The 14,378-nt window shown below is 42.4% G+C and overlaps 1 protein-coding gene across 7 annotated transcripts in view; it reads right to left on the bottom strand.

Annotated features, from left to right (window-relative positions):
* Positions 1–8,976, bottom strand: part of Adck1 (aarF domain containing kinase 1) — a 102,195-nt gene extending 93,219 nt beyond the window's left edge. For 2 of the 7 annotated variants that reach the window (XM_021178947.2, XM_029484869.2), the window contains exons 1-2: positions 8,516–8,658; positions 179–324 (exon numbers count right to left, since the gene is read on the bottom strand). In XM_021178947.2, coding sequence (XP_021034606.1) covers positions 179–313 — 135 coding nt within the window. In that variant the 5' untranslated portion in view covers positions 314–324; positions 8,516–8,658. The other 5 variants (XM_021178948.2, XM_085830581.1, XM_021178949.2 and 2 more) reach the window with 5 other exon arrangements.
* Between the last annotated feature and the right edge of the window lie 5,402 nt (positions 8,977–14,378).

Below are 14,378 nucleotides of genomic sequence, written 5' to 3'. Positions count from 1 at the left end.
AACTGCAGAGTAGCTGAGGTTGCATGCACAGGAGTGAAGGTCTGCGAGGATGCACACTATAGACAGAGCTAACATGCCGGCATTTCAATATGTGTGAGCACGCCCACTTGCCACACCTACGGAACACCTACAGGTAATGCTGTAAATCCTCTGCTAACCCCAAAGGAAAAAAACCAACCGTAGCAACAGCTCTGCCCACCCTGACAGCGCCAAAGTCATTAGGGTCCAAATAGTTGTTACTGTAGAGGTAGACACCGGAGGCAGCAAGAGCCACGCTGGTCCACGAAGCAAGCTTGAGAGCCTTTCTGGCCATGTCTCCAGACCCTGTGCAGGAAAGGAAGGTCAACAAAGATTAGCAATGAAGAATCTCAGAGTGGGTCAATCCAGAATCCAAATCCCAGCTCTGCCACTCAGACTATATGACCTCATGTCCTTTTCTTAATCTCATGGGACCTTGGGTTCTTCATTTATAAAACAAGATAATGCCACCTCAACATTAAGATGAAGTAAAATAATTACATAAAGGGCTTAGCATGGCACCTAATACAAACCAACTCCCAACATCCTTCCTCCAACAGCACCAGGTGCTTGCTGTTCTAGATACGGTGAAGGTGAAGAGCCTACAGGTCTTGCCTATGTGGAATTCTAGGGTGGGGTAGCAGAGAAGCAAAAAGATACAAACTACTCTCAGATCTGGCAGGAAGTGGTAGGAAGCAGAGAATCTAGGGGGAAAGGATCCAGATGGTGCTTTTAGATAGGAAAGGGTGCTCACTGTTGGCACGTGTAACTAGTATTACACCAGCACACAGCCACAGGCACCATTAGCTTGACCCACAGGTCGGAAGTAGCCAAGCCCCTGCCAAAATAGAAGATGAGCAAAAGCAACCAGGAGTTCTTCCTTATCCAGCGGACAGTCAAAATGTTTACTACAGTCAGACAGCTTAGACTGCACTCCCTGAGGAGGATTGATGCTGGATTTGTCCACATACAGTCCTGGGAGTCCTACTGGGTACCAAACTCATATCACTGGGCAGAAAGAGTGTGCTCTCCTTACTCATACCTCCTCAATCCTCCAGGTGACTACACAGAGAGATGCCCTGTGGGGACAGTGAATCCAATAGGCTACCTCCTCAACAATCCCTGAGTACTAGGTATCCACTTGAGGCTTTCACCCAGCTGCAAGTGCCAAGGGGCAGGCCCCAGACAGAAAGGAGCATCACCAAGTCTCCTGTCAGTGCAAAGCCTCCAGAGACACAGCAGCAAGATGCAGGTTGTCACCTTGGAGGTTTCTGCTCTGACCCCGCTCTGTCATTTGGTTTCCTCTCTGTGGAGAAGCTGCTGATGTGAACAGCCCTGCCTTGGTTTGCTCTAGAGTCTATTTAGACGCGTGCTTCCTAATACAGATGCCGGCTTTTCTTCAAACACACACAAAGCACGTCTTCTCCATCCTTTCACGTTTCACTTAGACCTTATACCATTTCTTTAAATAGCAGAGAGTTAGCTTTCTAGGTTTGTGTTCAATGTAGCTCATGTATCTGTACGGAAATTTACCACCTTCTTTCAACCATTCCTATTTTTCCTACCTGTTTTTATTTTTTTTTAAGATTTATTTATTTATTATATGTGAGTACACTGTCTCTGTCTTCAAACACACCCGAAGAGGGCATCAGATCCCATGACAGATGGTTGTGAGCCACCATGTGCTTGCTGAGAATTGAACTCAGGACCTCTGAAAGAGCAGCCAGTGCTCTTAACCACTGAGCCATCTCTCCAGCCCCCTTTCCTACCTGTTCTACTTCATTCCTTTCTTTTTGTCAAGATTTATTTTTATTTTATTTAGGTATATTTGTATGAGCTGGATGTGTTCAGGGGCCCATGGAAGATAGAAGATGTCATAGGCCCTGGAGCCAGAGTAGCAGGCAGTTATGAGCTGCAAGCCATGGGTGCTAGGAACCACATCCGGTCCTCTGAAAGCGCAGCAAGCACTCTCACATGCCAAGCCATCTCTCCAGCCCACACTCTCTCCTTCCTCGACTTTTCATGGACTCAACGATACTTTCCATTCAGTTCCGTTATTTTTCCTTTCGCTGTTGCCTTAGTTACTGTTCTAACACTGAAACACCATGACCAAGGCAACTTACAGATGAAGCATTTAATTAGGGGCTTGCCTACAGCTTCAGAGGGAAAGTCTTGGATCATCATTGTAGGGAGCAAAGCACTAGGTAAGCAGGACTGGCACTAAAACAGTAGCTGAGGCAGCTACTGATCCACAGACAGGAGGCAGACAGTGAGAGACTGGGCATGAAGTGGACTTTTGAAAGTAACCTCAAAGCTCACCTTTAATGACAGACTTCCTCCAACAAGGCCACACCTCCTAATCCTGCCTAAACAATCTACCAACTGAAAACCAAACATTCAAATTGATGAGCAGCCTACATGGGGGTAGGGAGGCCCTCTCATTCGAATCACCAGAGTAGCAGCACAGCATACGTAAGGTCAGAAGAACACCTGAACAGAAATCGGCCTTTGTGTCATTTCAAAAAGCAGGTTGCTAGACCCCATGCTATGGCCCGCTGAACCACCAAATCAGCTGTAAGATTCCATCTGTGAATAAAATACTGGGTGATTTTACTCAAAAGCTCAAGTTATCAAACATCCTTCTTTACCTACATCCCAAGTGTACACAGACATAAGAATACTACAGGCATTCACTCCACCTGATGACCACTCCTATGATTTTAATAAGAAATGTTGTTCCCAAGCTATTAAAAAGAATGAATTTATGAAATTCCTAGCCAAATGGATGGACCTGGAGGGCATCATCTTGAGTGAAGTAACACAATCACAAAAGAACTCACACAATATGTATTCACTGATAAGTGGATATTAGCCCAAAACTTAGGATACCCAAGATTTAAGATACAATTTGCTAAACGCATGAAACTCAAGAAGAATGAAGACCAAAGTGTGGACACTGTGCACCTTCTCAGAATTGGGAACAAAACACCCAGGGAAGGAGTTACAGAGACAAAGTTCGTAGCGGTGATGAAAGGATGGACCATTTAGAGACTGCCATATCCAGGGATCCATCCCATAATCAACTTCTAAACGCTGACACCATTGCATACACTAGCAAGATTTTGCTGAAAGGACCCAAATATAGCTGTCTCTTGTGAGACGATGCTGGGGCCTAGCAAACACAGGAGTGGATGTTCACAGTCAGCTATTGGATGTATCACAGGGCTCCCAATGGAGAAGCTAGAGTAAGTACCCAAGGAGCTAAAGGGATCTGCAACCCTATTGTTGGAACAACATGATGTACTAACTAGAACCCCGGAGCTCTTGTCTCTAGCTGCATATGTATCGAAAGATGGCCTAGTCAGCCATCAATGGAAAGAGAGGCCCATTGGACTTGCAAACTTTATATGCCCCAATATAGGGGAATGCCAGGGCCAAAAGAATGGGAATGGGTGGGTAGGGAAGTGGGGGGCGCTATGGGGGACTTTTGGGATAGTATTGGAAATGTAATTGAGGAAAATATGTAATAAAAATATAAAAAAAAAAAAAAGAAAAAAAAAAAAAAAAAAGAAATGTTGTTCCCTTACAGGCTCATGTGTCAAACACCTGGGCCCCAGCTGCTGGCAATGTTTTGGGAGGTTCAAGCAAAGTAAAGAGATAGGACATAGTTGGAAAAAGCAAGACTGAAGGCTGGACTGGTCCTGGCCAATCTCTCACTCTCACTTCCTGTCCACCAAGAGAGGAGCAGCCTCTGCCACATGCTTCTCTGTCCATGATGCTCTGTCCAAGAGCATAGGGCGACAAATCACCCTGATGTGAAACTATGAGTAAAATAAATTCCTCCTCATTTAGTTTATATCAAACAATATAACAATGAGAAAAAGAGCTATTACGATATAGCCTCTCATGGATTTAATATGAATGGCTCCATAGGCTCATATTTTTGAATAAGAGGTCCTTAGATAGTAGTGCCACTTGAGAGAGACCTTGGAGGTGTAGCCTTGTTGAAGGAAGTATGTCTTTGGAGGTGGACTCCGGATTTCAAATGCTTAAGCTAGGCCCAGTGTCTCTCTCTTCCTGCTACCTCCCAATCTGCATGTACAACTCTCAGCTACCTCTCCAGAACCATGTCTGCCTCCATGCTGCCATCTTCCTTCCATGATGAAAATGGACTGGACCTCTGAACTGCAAGCCAGTCCCAGTTAAATATTTTCCTTTATAAAAGTTGCCTTGGCCATGGCAGCATGGAACCATAAGATACAGTCATTCTTCTAAGACCTCAAGACTAAATCAGAGGTAAACACCATGACTCAACTATCAGAGTAATTCTCTCCCCCTGGTAGGTGCCTGGGTTGGTTGGTGGGTTGGTTGGTTGGTTGGTTGATCATCTGGTTGGTTGACTAATTTCAGACAGAGTCTATGCAGCCCTAGCTGGCCTGGATCTCACTAGGTAGACAAGGTTGGCCCCAAACTCACCACCACCTTCAGGCTCCCTGAATTGATTCATAATGTGGAAACTTAAGTCCAACTATTTCCTTCTGTGCTCTCAGCTATCCAAAAATCTCAACTCACTCATGAAGAGTCTTAACAGATCTGCCTTCCAGATTTCCAAAGGACCTCTGGCCCTTCCTCCCTACCTTCTACTCACTCTATTCCAACTTGCTAGTTTCCACCATACCAAAAGGTACACACCCAGAGTAACTACTTGTAGCTTTGTATGCTACCTCACCTCTGAGGCAACTATTGTCAACTCTATTCTAACCCAAAACAACCAAAAGAGACATGCAAAGCAATGGGCCTGGCCAAATATGGTCCCCAGAAAGTCACATGCCAGACTGTAGACTAACACACCATAGGTCATCCAAAAACTTTACTAACTGAATTAATCAATAAATGGATCAACTATACCCCATGAGACCTGGTAGAACCAAGAACAGCACAGTTTCTCTAGATGAATATACCTTGGGCCTCCAACTCAATAGCCATTGTGCTCCCATGACTCCCACACTGCCTCCCAACCTGTGCTCCTCTGAACCCCACCCTCCTGCTGTAGCATCCTCCACAGCAGCTCCTAATGGACTGCATGCACTCTGGTCTACCCTTGACACTAGCTCTGCATATATCAAAGGAACAGGGAGGCAACCCCATTTTCAAACAAATGTCCTCCATAATAAAAGTGGTGAGGATTGAAATCCATAAAAATCTCTCATATAAGAGCCCAACTGTGTCTACATAGATTGGAGTTGGAGTTTTCCGTAAGGTGTCAGAGCCTTCAACATGCAGATGAGCTGCTTCCCTCAGGGTATGTTAAAAGGCCTGTCATGTGTAAAATATGTCTGCCAATGAAAACTACCTTTCATTATTAAAGCTTCTGCTAATGAGTCTCCTGCCCTGTTCTGTTTCCTTGCCTTGCCTTTCACCTGAGTTACCTCTCATGAAGCCACACCTCTTACATGAGGTCTGAGCCTACCAAGAACCTAAAACCTCATCACTAGGTAATATTATTAGCAATAACTAATCTTTAGAGTCCCTCCACACACATGGGGTCTGGTGGCACACACCTTTAATCCCACCGCAGAGCACACTCACCTTGTTACTTATCCACACAGAACAGTAAGATGAGGTATCAAGTGTCATCCTCTCAGGTATAAATGAGGACACTGAGGCACTCAAGGCACAGAAAAGGTGAGAACTCAGGCCAGGGTGGCTCAGCTAGCAAAGTGGCAGGCAGGGAGTGATGTGGACAGGCTTTTTTTTTTTTAAAGATATATTTTAGCCTGTGTGTGCATGTGGCCATGTGTGTCTGTGCCTTTGTAAGTGTTATGTACTTCTGTTTTTGTCTTTGTGTTTGTATCTGGGTGTATCTGGGTATGTGTGCTTGTCTGTATGTGTGTGTGTGTGTATCTGTTTTTGTTATGTCTATGTGTGCCTGCATATATTTTTATATGTGACTGTATCTGTGCTTCTATGTCTGTGTATCTGTACCTGTGCTTGTGTCTGTATCTCTATGTGTGTTTGTGTATAAGTGTATGTGCATGTACACAGGTCCCCATGGAGGTCAGAAGGGGCTTATCAGATGCCCTAGGGCTAGAGTTACACTTGGGAGCCACCCAGTGTGGGTTCTAAGAACCAAACTCAAGACCCATGAATAAGCAACAAGTCTGAGCTCACATCCATAAGCCATCTCCCCAGCCCCATCTTCTCTCTCTTTTTTTTAATGACATCTCTTTTATAGGGATGGACCTCAAGTCACTAAGGTCCTTGCTACTGGCTTGAAGTAAATACAACTGCTGCAGACAGAAACTCTCATTTCTGACCTGCAACCAAGCCCCAAGAGAGCCAAGTCTGTGGAAGGCAGTGTCTGGAGCTCTGGAAATCAATAGCATGTCAAAGATCAAGCAATAGTCCTCACTAGAAATAACACATTTGAGCCCGAAGCAGTGCTATAGCTGCTTAATCATCAAATCAATGAGTGAACTCTGTCTCGGGGCCAGAGGAGACGCCCCAGTTCCTCATGAATCCATGTGTTCAGGAAGCTGGAGAAGTGGAAGTTGGTGATCAATTAAAAATGTCCATCTTGGGGGCTGGAGAGTTTGTTCAACATTTAAGAGCACACACGGCTGCTCACAACTGTCTGTAACTCCAGTTTCAAGAGATCAGACCTGCATGCAGACAATGCACATGAAATCAAAATAAATAAATCCTCTTTTAAAAGCCCATCTCAAGGATAGAACTAACGAAGAAACCAAGCACTTATGTAAACAGACTTCCCAACTACCATCTACTCCCTGCTCCTTCTCAGGTGACACCCTGAGAATGCAGGTCTGAAATTACATCCCCACTCACCCCCACCTCCACACCACCTCGGTGAAGAAGAGAACCCTGCTGAAGGAAGTCATTTAGGAAGAAAACTCTATTTGTCCCCAGCAGTGACCCTGGCTACCTTCCATTTCCTACAGAGATTATTGGGCAAATATACATTTTGTTTTTGTTTTTCTTTCTGGAACACTTTCCAAACCAGAAAAGACCCAAATATACTCTTGGAGAAAGCAGACATGATGAATCCATGCCCAGGAACATGGCCTGAGGAGGCTCCCAGTCTTCCCCATCCTACAGATAGGTAGCATTCAATGCAAGAGTGAGTTTTAACTACACTTCTTAGTGTGTAATGGCCAGAACTTGCTTGGATCAATAGTAATTAAACTAAGGAATCCCAGACCAATGCCAAGGTTTCTCAGCAGATAAAGAAGATAAATCTCCCCCAGGACAAGAGAAACCTTCTTCCACTCGGCTCATCTTAGGAAGGGGGACTAACAACTCAAGGGCAAGAGCAGCAGGCAGCAGGTAAGAGAAGTGAGTGATCTTCCAGAAGCGCTCAAATAAATAGCTCACATAACTTGCACAACTAGATTCTCAAGTACAGACCACTGGAGCTTCACTTTACAGACAAGGCAGTAGAAGAAATTGCCCAAAGGAGCCAAGGAAACAAATGCTAGAGTCCAGGTGTGTCTGTGCCGCCAACAGAGTGCATATGAACAAGGAATTGGCTGGAGTGGCCAGTGGTTCTCTGTCTCGGACTTTGAGTCCTAGGTAACCCAGGGTGTGTCCTACTGGGAGACAAGACAGGGATGGATGGCTATACCAAGCACTCTAGCCATTCACCAGACCAGTCTCTGACAAAAAGGGGACTGAGAGGGTATGTTTGGAAAGAAATAAAATGTAATAAATTCTCTCAGAATTTAAAATCTCACACCATAAGGCCCGTTGAGTATCAGCCAAATATCATAGTAAAATAAGCAAGAATATAATCCAGGATAAAAAGGACCCAGGTGGAAAAACTACATGGATATATGTACATAAAGTAATGGGGTTGGTTGCAGTGTATAAAGCAGGTGCCATGAGTGCTACAACTACAATATCGAAGCTAGCCACAGGGACACAACCACCCACCCACACACACCATAACCCAGTGTGACAAATCGATATGGACTTTTCCTTATAAAATAGCATTCAAACTTAGAGTCCCCAGGGTAGCGACATGGCATCTCCTGGATTATGTTGGATATGCCGATCCCAGAGTTCAAATATCACACTAAAATCAGAAGTTTAAAGGGAGAGTGGGCTGAATTCTGTGTAGTAACAAGCCCTCCACATCACTCTGCTGCACACTACATACACACAGCCTGTGAACCAGTGACAAGAAGACGCTTAAAGAAAAATTGTCACAGGACAAAATCCAATTCCTAGCAATTTCCCAACTATTTCTTGAGCGCCAACTAAGCGCCAACTAAGCTTCTCACTTTCGTGGCAAGTAAATGTGAACGAAGTCTGGGACAGCTGTACTAAGAGAGTCTTCTCTCCGCACATCTGCTGGAAGCACTGGAAGTCTCCAAGGTACCGGGGAGTTAAGGAGACTGGAGCCTGTAGCAAGCCTAGGTGACCTGACTTCTGGGGAGGCCCCTGCTCTTCACCACTCCATGCTCACCGCCCCAGCTACCTCTGCGTGGGAGCCCACAAGGTCACCGATGTATGAAGGCTGCCGGCGGGGCCACTCGTAGCCCCTCTCCACCTTTGCCTACTCCAGGGCACGCAAGGTTGAGCCACCCAAGTGGCCAGTCCACGCTAAGGACCTCTAGGGCACGGAGCGAGAGAATCTCAGCCAAGTGGGCGGGGCACTGCGAGTCACCTGAACCACGTGGTTTCGCCGGCTAGGGTGACAGGGTCACAGGCTCCAGTTTCCTCCCAGCTTCGTCTGGGCAGCAGAGCCTGAGCTCAAACGTCGCGGAGCACAACTGCACCGGACCCACCGCTCTCCACGTCCCGCACGATCTGGCAGCGGGGTTGGCCAGGGCTCTGTGCGCGGGTGCTACTCACCGAAGGGTAGGGAAGCTGCCCCGCGCAGCCCGGAACCCAAATCCCAGGAAACGTGCTTTCGCCACTAGAGCGCCTACAGAAGCCGGTGCCGCGAGGCCTGCCGGGATTTGTAGTTCTTTTCTGTTCCTTAGTCACAGACACCTACTAGAGGCCACAGCTGTGGTCCCTGAGCCAGAGGAAAACCTTTCCTTGTCTAAGATACCCACAAAGAATCATACTGAGAATAATTTTAGGAGTCAAAGTATAGATCCATGTTTAATGGATGATGTAATTCTGGATCTGTAGATTTTAAGTAGGCATTAGATTCTAATTAGAATTCTAATGAGTGAGTCAGCTATTCCTGTTGAAACGAAGACCTTGAGAGAAATGAAATGAAACCTTGTTTCAGTGGAGAATTGTAGGAGAGGTTAAATATTTCTGTGAAAATTGACATTATTATACGGAAGCAGAGCGAAGTCTCTTGTTGACAAAATGCCTATAATCACTATTCGTCTGAAGTGCTTTGCTGCTAGTGGAGTTTGATTGTTATGGTGGTGGATTTTCCAAGACCAACACGCCTTTGTTGATACCTCTTAAGCTGTCACTAGAAGAATGGGGCACCAAGCCAACTAATGACAGCTATGGATTATTTGCTGTTGCAATACACAGTGGCCTTACTATTAGTAGTGGGCACTAACTCTACTGCATCTGTTAAAGTCACTGACCTTAACAGTCTAGAACTCGATAAGGGGAAGTTTGTGGTTGACCAGATGTGTAAAATAGGTAAGCCAGAGCCACTGAATGAGGAGGAAGCAAGGGGGTGGCTGAAAATTATGACAATGAAGTATCAATTAGATTTGGTGGAAAAGGCCAGCCAAGTAAGGTTTTGAACAACAACAAACAAAAAATGTAGAAGGTATTGGACTTGTTGGAGGACAAAAGAGCAAAGCAGATTATGAGCTGCCCAACAAAGCATCTAATCCTGAATGGTTGGGACACCATTCACTGACAATAGAAATTCTGAAACTAATGATAATAATGGGACCCACAAATCTGACAGGAATGAAGACTCCAGTGACCAAACATGCGTTAACATAAATGGACTTGAGAATGAAATTTCCTATGTAGTGCAAAACTTAAAGGAGTATGAGGGCAAGTGGTTGCTTTTTGATGATTCTAAAGTAAAAGTTACATAAGAGAAAGACTTTCTGAATTCTCTTTGCCCTTCTACATCTCCTACATCAACTTCCTACTTGCTATGCTATAAAAAATTATAGTGAGAATATTTTCCTTGTAACTATTAAACAGCCCTGGGCAGATGTTGGTAAAGTTGATTACATTGAAGGGTCTTTAGTTTATCTTTTGAAGCTATTGGATATTATTGGTCTCTCGAGGCTTTTACATACTTTTTACATATTTTTTAAATACTGAAAACGATGTTAACTTTTAGAATCATTTTCCTTAGTACAGACTAGTGATGGATAAGCTGGGAACCAACTTGTGTAGATTCTAAATGATCCAAAATGGAAGCTTGAAACAGTTAACACTTTTGGATTTACATGATCTTTTGTGTTTGCTTTTTAAAATAAAGTGCTTGTATTTGTATTCTCCATATTTTCGAGTAATTATCTACATGATGGTTATTGGTCTGGCTTTTCACCCAAGAAACCATTTCATTCAGTATATTTAGTGTTATAATAGCCAAGAAGCCAAATCTTTGGGCTGTGTTAGAGGCACAAAGGCTAGAATATGTATATTCACAATAGTGTATATTTTGTGCCTTGAATAACTTTGGAAAGTGTCTCAGAAAACCTGGCAATCCCCTCTATCTTCATAAGAATTTTATATGTATTTATGAAGATGTCTCTGTACTCTAGTCAATATTTTTTGGCATGACTAATTTGTATCTCTTCATACTCATTCTGCAGGATCTGTACATAGTACACCAACTTAGCAGTGTGACCTTTAAGTTATTTAAAAACAAACAAACAAACAAAGCTGAAAGTCAAAAAATGAAACTGTTTAACAACAGCAGCAGAGAGAGAGAGAGAGAGAGAGAGAGAGAGAGAGAGAGAGAGAGAGAGAGAGAGAGAGAGAGAGATAGCAAGGGCTGGAGAGATGGCTCAGCAGTTAAGAACACTGTTCTTCCAGACTTCCTGAGTTCAATTTACAGTAACCACAAGGTGGTTCATATCCATCTGTAATGGGATTGGATGCGCCCTTCTGGGGTATATAAGAACAGCTACACAGAAGATGGCCTAGTCAGCCATCACTGGGAAGAGAGGCTGCTTGGTATTGCAAACTTTATATGCTCCAGTACAGGGGAATGCCAGGGCCAAGAAGTGGGAGTGGGTAGGAAGGGGAGCAGGGCGGGGGGGAAGGTATAGGGAACTTTCGGGATAGCATTTGAAATCTATATAAAGAAAATGTCTAATAAAAAATAAATTAAAAAAAGAAAAGAAAAAGAAGACATGGAAAAAAAAAAACAAAAAGCAGAAGTGGGTGGGTAAGTGGTAGAGAGGCAGGGGGAAGGGGTTTGGGATGGGGATTCTGGACGGGGGACATGGAAAGGGAATAACATTTGGAATTTAAATAAAGAAAGTATCCAATAAAAGAAAAAATGAAAAAAATAATAATGTAGATCTTATCATCCCTTCGACAATGAGAAAACCAGGCTTGAGAATATTAAATAACTCATCTGGGGTCAATGTCTGGTTAGGGACTCAGGTAACTTCCTCTATGCAGGAAATATAATGCTTTTCTCAAAAAAAAAAAAGAAAAGAAAAGAAAAAAGAAAGAGAACAGCTACAGTGTTACTCAAGTACATTAAATAAGTATTTTTTTTAAAAAAAAAATGAGTCAGCAAAGAAGAAATTTACTGTTAGTTGTTAAATAGTAAGAATATGAGGGTGGATCTGAGTTATCTGTGATCCTGATGCATTGACCTCTGGTGACCGAATGTTGATTTATAAGCTGCACTTTGGAATGATAAGTGAGTCATCCATTTTATAAACATCTGAAGCTATTCCCACTGCATCTTTCAGTTCAATGGAACTGTAATCAAATTTCCAGCTGTATTTTTACCTGGCCCTTTGACAAGCTAATCTAAAAATTATATGGAAAACATAGGGTAAAGCATAATGAAGACATTATTGAACAAGAACATGCTCCAAGAACTTGGCCTTCCCTATTCCACATGTACGAGTAGGCTATGAAAGTTCAGACCCTGTGATGTTTACATGGGCTGGAGGAAAGGGATGGAACCTTCTAAGGAAGCCTCCAGTACTCTGTGGAGGGTGGAGGTTTTCAGGACATGAGCTGAACACTAGTGATCTGCTAGACCCTTTAACTTGTTCCACATGCAGAAACTAATGTGACGTCAAGATTCTCACAAGAAAAGAAAAGAGAAAGCATCCCCTTGAGTCCAAGACAGAGCAAGTGTGGTGGGCACAAATTGTAAAGGGAGCATTGTTAAATCTAAACTGTATTAAATTTAAAAACTTTCTTACTGGATATTTGGTTGTTGTACATAGGAAACTCAATTGTTTGCAAAACATACAAGCTTAGGAAGATAGTGCATTTGTCAGGTGCAGTTAGGTGTGGTGCTGGCTTAACTGACAGTTATCATGTAGAAGAATGTGAACTGATCCGTTCTTATCTCCTTGTACAAAGCTCAAGTCTAAGTGGATCAAGGAAGTCCACATAAAACTAGAGACACTGAAACTTATAGAGCAGAAAGTGGGGAAAAGCCTCAAAGAAATGGGCACAGGGGAAAAATTCCTGAACAAAACAGCAATGGCTTGTGCTGTAAGATTGAGAATCGACATGGGACCTCATAAAACTGCAAAGCTTCTGTAAGGCAAAAGATATGTCAATAAAACAAAAAGGCCACCAACAGATTGGGAAAGGATCTTTACTGATCTTAAATCAGATAGGGAACTAATAAGGTAAATACTAAACAGGTATTGTAGAACAATCTTCAAAAAATAAAAAGGGGAATTCATATCTCTGTACACCAAAAATTTGTGTTTTATTAGACATTTTCTTCATTTACATTTCAAATGTTATTCTGAAAGTCCCCTATACCCTCCCCCAGTACAAGGGGAATGCCAGGGCCAGGAAGCAGAGGTGGGTGGGTTGTTAAATTTGCCTCGATGCATGCTTTTGTATTCCCCATAAATTTACACATGCAGCCCATAGAGAACGCACTTACTGTATTCACAGATACTATGATATATATATATATATATATATATATATATATATGTATATATATATATATATAAATATATACATATATATATATCATAGTATACTGGTATATATATACATATATATATATATATGTATACAAATTAAAAGCTTGATTTTTCAGCATTTCAAAAACAGCAGCTACAGCACATAGTTCAATTATCTGTGCTAAAGTGAGGGGAAACTCAAGAGAATGAACATGTGATCCAATCACATATGCTGCCTTCCCATTAGATGAGGCATCTGTGAATACAGTAAGTGCATTCTCTATGGGCTGCATGTGTAAATTTATGGGGAATACAAAAGCATGCATCGAGGCAAATTTAACAACTTGTTTTTTGGATAATGATTATCAATTTTGCCTAATGAATTTGCACATTCAAAAGGCCAAACATCACTGTTTTGCAATAACCAATTTAATTGCTGTTTGGAATAAGGAATTAATATTTCACCAGTTTCTTTCCCAAAATATTTCTGTGATTCTATCCTACAATTCTGTATTAAGACAGCAACAGCTTCATAATAAAGCATTAAAACTCCTTTTGGAGATGAAGAAAGATGAATCCACATTAATGGTCCCTTTTGCCAAAGGACTGCTGTGGGCTCATGAGTTATAGCAATAATGCAAGCAGTCAACAATTGATCATAGTCTCTATAATGTATCTGTTGTTGGCTCATCAGTTCATTGTCTAGGGGAATTAGGATTTGCATTCTCCTTGAGGGTATCAAACAGAGGTTTAAGTTCTCCTGTAGTAAGCTTAAGATGTAGTCTTAGCCAATGAATATCTCCTACCAACCTTTGAAACCCATTTAGAGTAAGTAAATTATCTTTTCTGACTTGAATTTTCTGTGCTGCAATTTGTTTAGTATAACTTATGTTACAAATATTGACAAAAGAATTTGCCTTTGAATCTTTTCTGTAGTAACAACTACTACTACAAAATTTTAAAGCTTCTTGTGTAAGAGCAAAGCCTTGTAGTAAAATTCCATCAGAGGAATCTGCTAATAAAACACCCATATAATAATATACACTGGAAGATTCAAAGTTCTAACTTCTTGTATTGAAGCAGTGACAAAAACTTTTTACATAATGTAGGGTTATTAGCCATTCCTTGAGGCAAAACTTTCCAATGATATTGCTTCATGGGTTCTTTAAAATTACAAGCAAGCTCACTGAAAGCAAACCCTTAACAATCATCAGGATGCAAAGGAATAAAGAACAATCCTCCAAATCCATAATAATTCTATATGGAGTA

The sequence above is a fragment of the Mus caroli genome, unplaced genomic scaffold (genome assembly GCF_978045245.1).
Source record: "Mus caroli unplaced genomic scaffold, Mus_caroli_1 scaffold_14, whole genome shotgun sequence".
NCBI lineage: Eukaryota > Metazoa > Chordata > Mammalia > Rodentia > Muridae > Mus > Mus caroli.
This window is presented reverse-complemented; position numbering and strand designations above follow the sequence as displayed.